Consider the following 14,579-nt stretch of genomic DNA (forward strand, 5'->3'; position numbering starts at 1 on the left):
AGTTATGGTGCTGTTTTTACATCAGTAATGTCCTGACTATACTTTGTGATCAGCTGAATGCCACTTTGGTGAATTAAAGTACTAATTTCCAATTTTCCAACAGCAAAATCTGCACATTATTCCAAACTTTTGGCTGCCAGTGTATATACAGCTCTGGAAAAAAATTAAGAGACAACTGCAAAACTATCAGTTTCTCTGGATTTACTATTTATAGGTATGTGCTTGAGTAAAATTAACATTTTTGTTTTATTCTATAAATTACTTACAACATTTCTCCCAAATTCCAAATTAAAATATTATCAATAAGAGCATTTATTTGACAACTGACAACTGGTCAAAATAACAAAAAAGATGCAGTATTTGGCAACAAACATCATTGGCTACTGGTCTGATTTTTCGTTGTCCGGGTAAATATATCACTTGTTGTGGGTTGTTGCGGGTTTATTTGGGAGAAATGTTGTCAGTACTTTATAGAATAAAACAAAAATGTTAATTTTACTTAAACACATACCTATAAATATTAAATCCAGAGAAACTGATAATTTTGCAGTGGTCTCTTAATTTTTTCCAGTGTGTGTGTATGTGTGTATATATATATATATATATATATATATAATATATATTTTACACTTCATTATTTTAATTGCTTTTTCATTTCATTTGAAGTGCAATTTAAATTTAGAAATGTCTTTAAGTTTTTCATTTTTTAAATAAATTAATTACATTTTCAATTAAAAATCACTAAAGCAAGAATATTCACCAATCCCTCTGCTGGGGGATTGATGATGTAATTGGATATTGTGATATATATATATTTTTAATAAAAATATTGTGAACATATTTCTTGCATATTGCCCAGCCCTAGGAGGGAACAAAACAAATTTATTCACACACATTCAAAGTCATTACCCTTCCGAGGCAGGTAAACTGGGTCCTGGGATGAAAGGTAATAAAACACCAACATTAAACCCACAGTAAGTGATGTATTTGCCTGGACAACGAAATACCTGACCGGTAGCCCATGATGGAGAGAATGCACGGATGAAGTAGGTTCATTGCCAAAGAGATATTGCCCTTCACAACTGTTGAAAAGCCATCTTTCAAAAAGTTGAACAACAAATATTTTAATTGATTTTTAGTTAAAATAAATAAAAAATAAAGTTCAGAGTTTGAAATCAAGCTGCCTTGCATTATTGTGTAGGCTATTGCTTAATGAAAACTACCCCATAGTACTTTTACATAGTACCTAGTGTCCAATCAGCGGTAATACTGGCGTTAGTCGGTTTGAACGTGAACACTGCACCGGTGTGAAAATTATGATATTGTGGCAAGTCTAGTTAGCACCACAAAAGCTATGCTAACTCTGCTCAAGTGCAGGGTTTCATTACCCAGGTTTAAAGGGATAGTTCACCCAAAAATTAAAATTCTCTCATCATTTACTCATCCTTATGCCATTCCAGATGTGTATGACTTTCTGTCTTCTGCAGAACACAAACAAAGATTTTTAGAAGAAGATACAAAAAGCACATAAATGCAGCAAAAACGTAAACCATATGAATCCAGTGGTTTAATCCTTTTAATCACTTTGAAGCGATATGGTAGGTGTGGGTGAGAAACAGATCAATATTTAAGTCCTCTTTTACTATAAATTCTCCTCCTGCTCAGTAGGTGGCAATATACATGGAGAATGTGAATCACCAAAAATAAAAAAAGTGTGAGTGAAAGTGAAAATGGAGATTTATATTAAAAAAGGACTTAAATATTGATCTGTTCTTACACACCTATCATATCACTTCAGAAGACATGGTTTTAACCACTGGAGTCTTTTGGATTACTTTAAATGCTGCCTTTATGTGCTTTTTGGAGCTTTTGGTCACCATTCACCATTCATATGGACCTACAGATATTCTTCTAAAAATCTTCTGTGTTCAGCAGAATAAAGAAAATCATAACATCTGGGATGGCATGAGGGTGAGTAAATGATTTTGGGTGAACTATCCCTTTAAAAGTGTTGCTAAACCCCTTTCAAAATAACAAGTGTGAAACATTGTTTAACCCAGGGTTTAGTGCAGGGTTGAAAGTTCTAGACCAGTTGTTCTAAAACTTTCCAAACTACGGGAACCCTTTATAGTGTTTTTTTTTCCCCACAGCACCCCAACCCCTGAATAATAAATAAAGAAACAAATATGCTATTGAAAACACACCTTTTTTATTTTAATATTAATATTATAAGCCTTCAAGAGTTTCTTAAATAGGTAAAATGTAAAAATGTAAAGTAATTATTTAAGAGCCAGTAATAGAACAGAGTAAACAGTGCTTTAGATATTTCAGTGAAAGCAGCAATTTAACATTGAAAAATCATAATATAATAAAAAGTAATCTAATCTAATATAAAATAAAATTACTTGAATTATTGACGTAATCTTTACTGTGTGATTATTAGATATACAGGGTGGCCCAAAAAAACGGGTCCACTATGTTTGATTGCTCATATCATAAAAATGTATAAAGGCATTTGCAAGATTTTTGTCGTTCCTCTACGACTTTTTGTAAACAAAAAAACGATGTCACTGTGATGTCATCGTTAGCAACAAATTGCTACAAATAAATAAATAAATCATTTGCAGCCACCCCCCCAGTCCGCGTATTGTTGTTCACGATGACATTTTGTTGTTTACAATAAGTCATAGAAGTACGCCAAAAATCATGTGCCTTTATACATTTTTAAGATATGAGCCATCAAACATAGTGGCCCCATTTTTTTTGGGCCACCCTGTACATGAATAATGATTCACTGCAGCCATAGTTGGACTGAGAAGCAAACCTGTCATTGAAATTTTTTATGTAAACTTTTTTATGTTTTTAAGTTAAACTTTTTTGTTCCTCTCAACAGGAACCAAGCAGAATCTGGATCCTCTATCTTGGGATTTTGTAGGGAAGAACTTGTTTGCCATGGCGATGGAAGGGATTGTGTTCTTCATCTTTACTGTTCTGCTGCAGTATAAATTCTTCATTCATTTTAGGTACATATTTTTTCCTAGCTCTTTGAATAATGTCTTGTTAAATATGGTATTGACTAATTCAAAACATTTAGCTGTGTAGTTCAATGAGGTCTAGAATACTTGAAGTATTCCCGTTCATCTCAAAGGCTTGGGCAGTGTATGCATCCAGGGAAGTCCTGAATGCTGCCATATTTGCACTTGCCTCATTTTTTGAGCCAATCACCTTTTGTGACTAATCACTCTGGAGCCCCTAGAAAATGACAATGCTGATTGGCTGATGGCACCACAAAAACACCAAAGCCATGCACTAGTAAATATCTTAAGCTTGCATCTTGAATAAAAAAAATGTAATCAACTGACAGCCCTAGTTAGAATACATGGATACTTTTGAATGTGCTTAAATGGAGAAAGATGTTTTTGCAAGCATAGTGGTGTAGTTATGGCATCTAGCACCAGGGGCTATCTCCCCATTCACACAGACCCCCTGGTATAGTAACTGATAATTTCCCCCCACCCCAGCCGATGGACAGGGTTTGTGCTGCCCCCACTGGGCATAGAGGACGAAGATGTGGCAAGAGAGAGAGACCGTGTCAAGAATGGCAGAGCTCAGGGAGACATTCTGACCCTCACAGACCTCAGTAAGGTACAAAAGCACACAAAATACCACACAAACTGCTGCCATAGCAGGTTTTAAAATATTTAAACAGAAATCCTGGTTGAACCATTTAAGGGTAAAACCATGATTCTTTGTGTCTCTGCAGGTGTATAAGGCAGGCAGGAAGCCAGCGGTGAATCGGCTTTGCTTAGGCATTCCTCGAGGAGAGGTGAGTAGACGTATTTACCTGGTGGCCAGTTCAGATAGATCGCTGTTTACCCCTGGAGTGTTAACTGAGCTTCAAATGTACATGCTTCACATCTGTGTCACTGTTGATATCAGACACATGGAAAATGTTCCACGAAGTCTTGAGCATATCAGCTATTTCATTGTAAAACTGTACATAACCTGCAAAGTTTAAAAACCTTGCTTTAGCAGGGGCCTGTGTAGCTTAGCGAGTATTGACGCTGAGTGCCACCACTGGAGTCACGAGTTCGAATCCAGGGTGTGCTGAGTGACTCCAGCCAGGTCTCCTAAGCAAACAAATTGGCCCGGTTGCTAGGGAGGGTAGAGTCACATGGTTTAACCTCCTCGTGGTCGCGATTAGTGGTTCTCGCTCTCAATGGAGCATGGTAAGTTGTGCGTGGATCGTGGAGAGTAGCATGAGCCTCTACATGCTGTGAGTCTCCGTGGTGTCATGCACAGCGAGCCACGTGATAAGATGCGCAGATTGACAGTCTCAGAGGCGGAGGCAACCGAGACTTGTCCTCCGCCACCCGGATTGAGGTGAGTAACCGTGCCACCACGAGGACCTAGTAAGTAGTGGGAATTGGGCATTCCAAATTGGGGAAAAAAGGGTATAAAATAAAAATAAAAAAACCTTGCTTTAGCGCAATGGTTGATTGACAAGTGAGTAGGTGGATCCTTGATGGTGTCTGGGACGCATCGAGACGGATTAGCGTTTACACTACAAATGCAATGTGGCCACATACTTTTTTGACTACCACCGAATGTGGTCCCAGTATGGTGATCTGATCACAAATTTTTTTGGAGCCTGTTTACACATGAATCTATCATTGGACACTTGACATAGGATCACCCGAATTGCATATTACCTAATACCAGGTGTAAACAGGGCTTTTGAGACATATCTAAATTGTCTCACTTATGTTGTAGAGCAAGTTTAGATTGTTGTATGTGAAGCAGGTTTTGACATGTTTTCTTTTTGCATGGCAGTGCTTTGGGCTTCTGGGTGTAAACGGGGCTGGGAAAACCTCAACTTTCCGCATGCTGACAGGTGACACCAGCATCACTTATGGAGAGGCGTTTCTTAGCAACCACAGGTTAGACCACCATCATCTCTACTTCATATGCTAAAGCGTCTCTTTTAAAGATATAGTTCACCCAACAATGAAAATTCTGTCATCATTTACTTATATATAAACCGAAAGGAGACATTTAGCAGAATGTCCAAGCTCTTTTTTTCCATACAATGACAGCTCCAAAAAGGACAACGAAGCATCATAAAATTAGTTTATGCAAGTCTTCCGAAGCCATATGATAGCTATGTATGAGAAACAGACTAAAATTTAAGCCATTATTCACTTTTAAATCTCATGTGCACGCTCCATATGTTTAAAGCTCGGGCATAATGAGACACAAGAGAACCAATTAAATTTGTGCACAGTTTGTTCTTCTACTCATTCTTTTTATTACATGATGTCAGATGTGTTGTGCTTGTATCTTGATTTGAACAGGTAGAAAGCAAGATTTAAAGTGAATAGTGATTTCACTTGTAATTCCAGAAGAATCAGTATTACTTAGTATAGCTGTCAGAATTAACGCATTAACTAATTAAAGTTTAAAGCGTTATTTTTCTTAATCGCGATTACCATTAATATAGCATAAACCAGCATAAACACTTGTTGGGAAGGCGGAACTGTTATAATGTGGCCACCCGGAGTCATAACACTGACGCACACACCACAAGCACACACAACAGCGCTCCCATGTCAGTAATCAAATGATGGAGAAAGGAAAATTAACTCTATTTGATGTACAAAACAAGCCCAGATGGGACTTGTGATAAAAACCAAGTATTTTTCAGCCTATGTAAGTTGCATTTTAATTAGCATAGAAGAATGGCAAGTCTTAACTATCACCAAAATGCAGAATGAGACGTATTTGTCTGCAAGCGCTTTTCATGTGAAGTTCAAAGTGACGCTTAAAGCTGTAGTTGAAGCACTGATGCAAATCATGAATGCAGCTTCACGATTTCTGTAGGAAAGCCACAGTCTACTGGTAGATTCATATTGTGAAGGATGAGAGTTTAAGAGATCTAATGCCCATTACAATGAAAATGCAACCTATGGGGGGACTAGTTCTTTCAATTAGTGAAACTCCCACTTAGACTTTGGGAAACATTTAATGTTACTTGAATTGGTGCTATTTTAGTGCATTTCTATCTTTATACTGTGGACGGCTTTGTTTGGAAAATGTTATGTATATATGATGTTAAGTATATATGATGTCAAATTTCAGCATTTTCAAAATCCGCGATTAATTGCTATTAAAAAATGTGATCTAATGACAGCACTATTGCTAAAATTTATTTAGTCTAAGCACAGTGTGTAATGGTAAATTGATGCACTCTTTTTGTTTTATTCAGTGTTCTTACAGAAATGGAGAAAGTTCATCAGCTGATGGGATACTGTCCTCAGTTTGATGCTATCAATGACCTACTGACAGGACGAGAGCACCTGGAGTTCTATGCCCGCCTCAGAGGAGTGCCAGAGGCTCATGTGGCAAAGGTACAGAACTCTCCAAGATTATTATTATTATTAAAGTATCTAGAATCAAACCAAAGGTCAGGGTAATGGAGATATTTAGCTAACTAACTGTTCTTGTATATATCTTTCCTATAGGTGGCGCAGTGGGGTGTGCAAAAGCTCGGTCTGAGTCAGTATGCTGAGCGAGAGGCTGGCGGCTACAGTGGAGGAAATAAACGCAAACTCTCCACAGCCATTTCTCTCATCGGAGCTGCACCTGTCATCTTCCTGGTATGACTGCACATGCACACCTATGAGACCAATGTTTTTGTGACCGAGGAGCTGTGTGTCTTTTCTGTTATCAACTGTAGGAACATAGAGACGTTAAATTCCTCATTTTGCATGTCTGGGAGTAAACGTAAATTTCTGTAATAGCGCAGAAGCATGCATGTGTGTCACTTAACAACAATCTGGCATGAGGACAACAGCACTGATTATCAAAATCTGCCATAATGTGTTCAGACTAGTGCTGTCAGTCGATTAAAATTTGTAATCGCGATTAATCGCTTTTTCTTCTTTTTTGTTTTGTTTTTTAGTTCATCGCGATTAATCGTAGATTTTGAAAGTACTGAAATTTCATACTATATATTATATACTTTTCCTGTCAAAATACATTATTTCCATCTTGGGAAAGAAAACAAAACAATATGCAACAATATAATGCTTTATTAAAATTTTCCATACAAAGCCTTCCACAGTATAAAGATAGAAATGCACACAAAAAAAAGCACTAATTCAAGTATCATTAAACGTTTTCCAAAGTCTAATTGGGAGGTTGACAAATTTCAAAGAAACATAGGTTGCATATTCAAAGAAACATAGGTTGCATATTCCTTGCAATGGGCATTTAAACTCTTAAACTCTCATCTTCCACCAATATTAATCTGCCGGTAGATGCTTTCCTACAGCAATCATGAAGCCGCGTTCATGTTTCGTTTCAGGGCGTCAGCATCAAGTGCCTTTTTGAACTCCACATGAAAAGCGCTTGCAGAAAAAAACATCTCAAGCGCCTTACAGAGGCTAAAACTAGATACTAGATTTCTATCACAAGTCTCATCTGGGTTTGTTTTGTACATCAAATAGTAATAAGAGGTCCTTTATCCATAATTATTATTTTTTTTTTCCCCTTTTTCACCCAATTTGGAATGCCCAATTCCCAGTGCGCTTTTAAGTCCTCGTGGTCGCGTAGTGATTCGCCTCAATCCGTGTGGCGGAGGATGAATCCCAGTTGCCTCCGCGTCTGAGACCATCAACCCGCGCATCTTATCACGTGGCTTGTTGAGCGCGTTGCCACGGAGACATAGCGCAAGTAGAGGCTTCACGCCATCCACCGCGGCATCTGCACTCTACCCTCCCTAGTAACCGGGCCAATTTGGTTGCTTAGGAGACCTGGCTGGAGTAACCTTTATCCATAATTTTATCCCTGACACAGAAGCGCTGTTGTGTGTGTGATGTAAAGTTTGTGTTAGTGTAATGACTCCTGGCGGACACGTCGCAGAGGTTCTGCACTTCCAACAAGTGTTTATGCTGTATTAAAGGTAAATGCGTTAATCACAATTAAGAAAAATTAACACGTTTTTTTAATCGCATACGTTAACATGTTAATTCTGACAGCTCTAGTTCAGACACAATTTTTCTATTCACCATTGTGAAGTTAGAGCACTGGATATTAATGCATTCTGTCATTAAATACTGGTGCGGAGTCATTTTAGACCAGATTCTACTGACTTAATTTTTGAACCAATTTATCAGATGTGTGCATGAAACTTTTTCCATCCTTACTGGGATTCTCAGGATGAGCCAACAACTGGCATGGACCCGAAGGCTAAGCGCTTCCTCTGGAACTGTATCCTCGGTGTGATCAAGGAGGGACGGGCTGTTGTTCTCACCTCCCACAGGTAGGGGTCACTATTAGGATATTATACAGTTTGGCCTGTTTCACACATACTGTGTTTGCATGGTGTTAATTTCTGCACCCATATATTAATAGGATACAGCATTCAAAATGGGCATGGAAAACACGTTGAAAATGCACTGTAAACCTATTTATGAACAAGATCTTTTGCACTATAGGCTTTTTTTGTGGGGGGGGGGGACTTTCTCCCCTTTTCTCCCCAATTTGGCATGCCCAGTTCCCAATGCGCTCTAGGTCCACATGGTGGTGTAGTAACTCGCCTCAATCCGAGGAGAAAAGAATCTTAGTTGCCTCCACGTCTGAGACCGTCAATCCATGCATCTTATCATGTGACTTGTTGAGCACGTTACCGCGGAGACCTAGCGCATGTTGAGGCTCACGCTATTCTCCGCGGCGTCCATGCACAACTCACCACGTGCCCCACCAAGAGCGAGAACCACATAATAGGGACCACGAGGAGGTTAACCCAACATGACTCTACCCACCCTAGCAGCCGGACCAATTGGTTGCTTAGGAAGCCTGACTGGAGTCACTCAGCACGCCTTGGATTCAAACCTGCGACTCCAGGTGTGGTAGTCAGTGTCTTTACTCGCTGAGCTACCCAAGCCCCCTGCACTATAGGCTTTTATGAAGCAACAAAAAAAGTACTGGAGTGGTCTATTTACCCATTGTATGTGAAATAAAGCTCTGCATGGGCATTAATATAAAACCCGAACCCAACCCGTACCCGAGACGTCCGTCCAATGCATGCTTACATAGGAGAACAAAAATATAAAAAAATTTAAAAATGCAGCAGATGCACACAAAAGCATGTTCGGTGAAAACACCCACTAACGCATCCATTCGCACGTGTCTGTGAGTAAGAGCGTGTGTGCAACACCAGTTAGGTAGGCCTTTTTATTTTTTCATTAATTATAGAAACGAACCCGGCCCGAAACTCAACAGTTTGGTCGGGTTGCATACCTCTAGTGTGAAACAGATGTCATGCTCACTCGATATCTGCATTTGAAGGGTAAAGTACCTGCAAGACTTATATAATGAACTTTACCATGTTTATGCAGACGAGGTAATATCAATAGTAAAGGCAATATTATTGTTTATTTAAAGGGGTCATGAGGAATAACATTTTCCTTGATCTTTTGACAAATAAGAGGTCATTGCACTATAAAAACATATTGTAAGTTTCAGAACTCAAAACTTAATCCTTACTGCAAAAAAAAATAAAAATAATCTTTTGTTTAAACCAAGCCGCCAAAATTACTCGTTCTCTACTTCCTCCACATTATGATGTCACACCATGGTAGACACTTGCATCTGACCGCCTCCACAAAAACACATCAATGCCTACTTTAATTTGTTATGCAATGAGCATCACGTTTTTAAGATGCTGTGTGAAGTGTCAAATTTATAAATGCATCTCGAGACACCCGCATTCTGTTTCTGTGGACTGCATTGCGTCTAACGTTTTTTTAGCGCAAGACCAGGTACAATCTGAATAGCCCCTAAGATTACATTGATGTATTTGAACTCTGTGCCAGTGCATTTATGTTTGCTTGAGGTTGAATGAATATTATACAGTTTGCATGAAGTTGTTCAGATGCAGTTTCTGTACATGTTTTCTGAACATCTCTGCACCCTGGATGTTCTTCTATCTTTGCAGTATGGAAGAATGTGAGGCCCTGTGCACCCGTATGGCCATCATGGTGAATGGCAGGTTCCAGTGCCTAGGCTCAGTTCAGCACCTCAAGAACAGGTCCTGCTATGGCCAGAATGACTATTATTGGGTTCTAAATGAACAAATAATTAGTCTATTTGAGTGCATTGTATTTTATAGTACAGTATCCCACTCAGTGTACTCTTGCCGTGTACAACACATTATGGCAAATGTAGGAGGTCATCCATGTATTCCATGCATACAGAAGATTCTTGTCCTCCCACTTTTTCCTGTCAGGTTTGGTGACGGTTACACGATAATCCTTCGCTTGTCAGCCCCATCTACTGAACCATGCCCTGTGGACACCTACATCCAGAACTCCTTCCCTGGCATCCAGCTGAAGGAGAGACATCAGAACGTGCTCCAGTACCAGCTGCCATCACAGGCCTGTTCACTCGCTTGCGTCTTTGAGGTTCTGTCAAATAATTATGAGGAGCTAGGAATAGCTGAATACTCTGTGTCACAGACTACACTGGATCAGGTAAAAGTACAGTCCTGAGACTGAGCTCTAATCCAAAACCTACTTAGCTGCCTTGCTGTCTATTATGTACATAGGTAGCTGCCTTCTAAGGCCCATGACATGCACGAATATTTGGTAAAATAGTCAATTAATTAACAAAAAACTTCTTAGGACTCACAGGTCGCATTCTTGCATTCAATAACAGCTGGCGCAGCACAGTGGAATGGAACAGAACGCAGTCTTTTAACTTCACACAGTGTTGTCACTCATGGAGTGAGACACTTAAAAACAGCTTTAGTTTCATCACAACCATGAACCATTTGCCACATTCTCATTCTATAGAGCTATTTGATTTTGCATTTTATTTTATTTGATAAAAATCTGTGGAATATTGTTAGCATTTTGTAGGGATGGATAAAAACATAGATTTTCCGATGCATCACAATCTTCGTTTGAACCATCTCCATATTGATTCTTAAATCCCAAGATCGATCTTTCTTTTTATGTGGCAACCCTCTATATTGTAAGGTAATCACTCGCATATGCAACCAAATCTCAAGCTATGAGACTAAATGTCTATGATTAGCCGCTGGCTAGTAAATGTTCAGATTTCACTCACCAGTGATTGAGTTGTATAGTAAAGAAATGATTAGCACAGAGCTCCTTTCAATGTGTGTTGAGAGTAAAACTTTGGTTTAACTCGTTCTGTGTCCAAAGATGAGATCCACGAATCCACATGGCATTGAATAATGTCTCTTTTAATACCCTTTGTTTTTTACAGTCAGTTGTTGATAAAAACATAAAAATAATAAAAAAAAGAAGAAAGAAACATTAAATTCTAATCACACATGGATGGACTGAAGAAATTATGCACGTCTTCTCTCTCTATATGTGCTTACTGGCTGATGACGCTAGTCTTCAAGAAACAGTACTGATTAAGCAAGTGTTCTACATATCAGTGTAAATACTTGTAAATAGTACAAATTATGTAAGTAAACAATAAAATGTAACAAAAATATATATGCAACATAATCAGTGTTGGGTGTAACCGATTTCAAAGTAATTAGTTACTGTAATCGAATACATTTTTTGTCAAAAGTAATGTAACACATTACATTTTAAATTCTTGTAATCAGATAACTGTTACTGGCTTTCAATTAATTTAATTACTTTTAAGTACATTATAGGGTTATGCATATTTCAAATATATTAATAATGTAGAATACATGAATTATGGCCCATAACTAGTCATTGTGATGGAGAAATGTGAGGTGCTGAGTGTATGACTTTTGTGGAACAATGAACAAGAAAGTAAAGACATTATTTTGAATTTGTTGAGCAGAATTTTTTTTAGAAAGTAACTTAAAATTCAAGTATTTAGTAATGTGATTACTTTTTCAATTAAGTAATTAGTAAAGTAATATGATAACAATTTTAGAGAAATAATTAGTAATTTGTGGTGTTTTACTATTTTTGAGTAACTTACCCAACACTGAACATAATATATGCAATTTCAATGGAATGGACTGAATTTTTCAAGAGCTAAAATGTGACCAATTTGATGAAAAACTAATGATAAAATATCATTTTTAAAATTTCTTATTTATTTTCGAATTGTACCTAGAAGGGTTGCCTAGAAGGTACCTTTATAATTAAGAGCACTAGCTGAGATCAGAATGGACATTGTAACAGAAATGTACCCATTGAGATCAGAACTGAATCGAATCGAGAGATTGTGAATCGGAATCGAATCAGGAAATCTGTATCAATACCCATTCCTAGTGTTTAGGAATACACAAACGTAGAAATGACCTCAAAGCTAACAGACATATACTAAAAGCCACAAAACTCTTGACTTTTAAATGATGCCTAAATTGGCAGCAAACTAGGATTTGGAACAGGTTTTGTTTCTATTTGAAGGAGATTACTCTAGAGAAACTGGGCAAAAATAATTTCTCTTGCAGGTGTTTGTTAACTTTGCTAAGGAGCAGACAGACGATAATCAACTAAGGGAGGTAACGGTAAATGGTGCACCAGTGGCAGCTCAAACCACCAGACCTCAGCGACCTACTGAACTCAGCCTGGAGAAACCCATCAGTTCTTCAACACCAAGCTCACACTTATCACCCTCTGCAGAACAGGCTGCTTTCTCAGGACAAACCCCTGAGCCTCGAACCAGTGGACCAAAGACTAAAATGAGCAAATCAAACAGTCAGTCCGTCTCAAGACAGCATCAACAGATCAAGATGGAACCTATCGGGGCGGCAGCTAATGGATCGAACCCTCCTGGAGACCAAGCGTCTGGTAGCAAAGACCCATCTGCGCTGTTTATTGTCAGTACCAAAACACAGGAAAGCAAAATGTGAAAAGACAAAGACATTCAGAACGGAACTGACTTCAAACAGCTCAACAAGGAACATTAGAACGGCATCATTCTTCCTCCACGTTTGGGGCCTTGTTCACTTTTAGTATAGTTACCATAAAAGCAATCAATCAATCATTCAGCCAATCAATTAGTGGTCAACCAATATGTGTTTTTCATTGGCTGATGCTGATGCCAATATCTAGAAAGCAGAGTGGCCCGAAGGCTCATATAATGTCGATGTACAGCATACACAGTACACTGAAGTATGTGAAGGATAATCGACCAAGCAGACACTCTGTCCAAGTAAACACTTGTTGTTATTGGCCAATGTCAATATAATGCCAAATATTAATTGGCCTGTTAATTTTGCAATTCTTCATTGTTTGTATGTTGTGTTGTATTCTGAAACTTGAAGTTACACACCATAACAAATGGCATTATGTTTTGGCAGGAAATCTTTGCCAGACCTCTCTAACAGATCAATTATGCATATTGTCATGATGTCAGTTGCACTTTCATATAGTGTTTGCTTTGTACGACCCAATTTGGGACCAAATGCTTTAACTGGACATGTTACATGATGTCAGACCTCTTTATTTTCATGTTTGTATTTTAAATGTGCAGTGTAAAGCTGGTATCAAACTCAAAAACTGCCTTCATGAGGTCAATATTTTTATTTATTGCTCTTATTTATGTACTGTGAGTTTTGATGTTCTGACTCTTTTCTCTGATGCACTTAAGCTTAAAGCAAATCTAATGTTTCAGTCAGGCTTATCACTGTATCTTATTGCACTTCAATGATTGTTACAATACTTGATATGTACTGTAGCCTACTTAAAATTTTGTATTTCTTGTAGTTACAAAAATACCAGAGATATTATGGATGAAATGACTAGAGTGAATCTTAAATTTAAAGTTTGCAATGTGCATGAAGCTGGATGTTAATATGAAGGAATATTTATATGCAAATGTATATGCTCAGAAAAGAATGTATTATTAAATTTGTTGACACTGTGCTGGAGTCTGGTGTACAATAATGTTTTATTTATTTATTTTATGGAAACACTATATTGAACAAATATGGATTAGTGTCAGTTTATATGCAATCAAAACGGTTAAGGGAAGTTGTAACTAAAAGGTATGTACAGTACTGTGCAAAAGCATTTGTCTTAATATGGTTATTTATATCTGCTACTTTAGTGCGTCAATAGGAAATATACATTTTATACTCCCAAACATTCCTTTTGCAAACAGAATAGAATAGAATAGTAGAACAGGGAGCCCTGCAAAAGATGGCATGGCCCTCACAGAGCCCCCCCACTGAACATCATGTCAGTCTGGGATTACACGTAGAGACAGCCTAAATAAATAAAAGAACTGTGGCGAATTCTCCAAGAAGCTTGGAACATCCTATCTGCCAACAACCAAGAAAAACTGTGTCCAGGTGTAAGTAGTAGAATTGGTGCTGTTTTGAAGGCAAAAGTGTTCGCAGCAAGTATTGATTTAGCTCATTTTCTGTTTTCTGGACTTCGGATGATGTTAATTGGTTAATGAAAACTATTTATGGCTTTTTTTTTTTTTTTTTTTTTTTTAAGAAATCCTCACTTTGAAAGTTTTTCCACAAGTGCCTAAAACTTTTGCACAGTACTGTATGTTGTCACTAATCGATCTGGCTGTAAAACATCACAGAATGTTTTTTT

The 14,579-nt window shown here is 37.9% G+C and overlaps 1 protein-coding gene across 3 annotated transcripts in view; it reads left to right on the forward strand.

Moving 5' to 3' along the window:
- The window catches only part of abca7 (ATP-binding cassette, sub-family A (ABC1), member 7), a 49,629-nt gene extending 35,736 nt beyond the window's left edge, over nucleotides 1-13,893 (forward strand). For all 3 annotated transcript variants that reach the window (XM_051673485.1, XM_051673486.1, XM_051673487.1), the window contains 10 exons: nucleotides 2,894-3,023; nucleotides 3,522-3,645; nucleotides 3,764-3,826; nucleotides 4,834-4,940; nucleotides 6,266-6,407; nucleotides 6,522-6,656; nucleotides 8,220-8,323; nucleotides 10,001-10,093; nucleotides 10,292-10,535; nucleotides 12,479-13,893. In XM_051673485.1, coding sequence (XP_051529445.1) covers nucleotides 2,894-3,023; nucleotides 3,522-3,645; nucleotides 3,764-3,826; nucleotides 4,834-4,940; nucleotides 6,266-6,407; nucleotides 6,522-6,656; nucleotides 8,220-8,323; nucleotides 10,001-10,093; nucleotides 10,292-10,535; nucleotides 12,479-12,880 — 1,544 coding nt within the window. In that variant the 3' untranslated portion in view covers nucleotides 12,881-13,893. The remainder of the gene's footprint in view (nucleotides 1-2,893; nucleotides 3,024-3,521; nucleotides 3,646-3,763; nucleotides 3,827-4,833; nucleotides 4,941-6,265; nucleotides 6,408-6,521; nucleotides 6,657-8,219; nucleotides 8,324-10,000; nucleotides 10,094-10,291; nucleotides 10,536-12,478) is intronic.
- The last annotated feature ends 686 nt before the right edge of the window (nucleotides 13,894-14,579 follow it).

This window comes from Myxocyprinus asiaticus, chromosome 35 (assembly GCF_019703515.2).
Source record: "Myxocyprinus asiaticus isolate MX2 ecotype Aquarium Trade chromosome 35, UBuf_Myxa_2, whole genome shotgun sequence".
Taxonomy (NCBI): Eukaryota; Metazoa; Chordata; class Actinopteri; order Cypriniformes; family Catostomidae; genus Myxocyprinus; species Myxocyprinus asiaticus.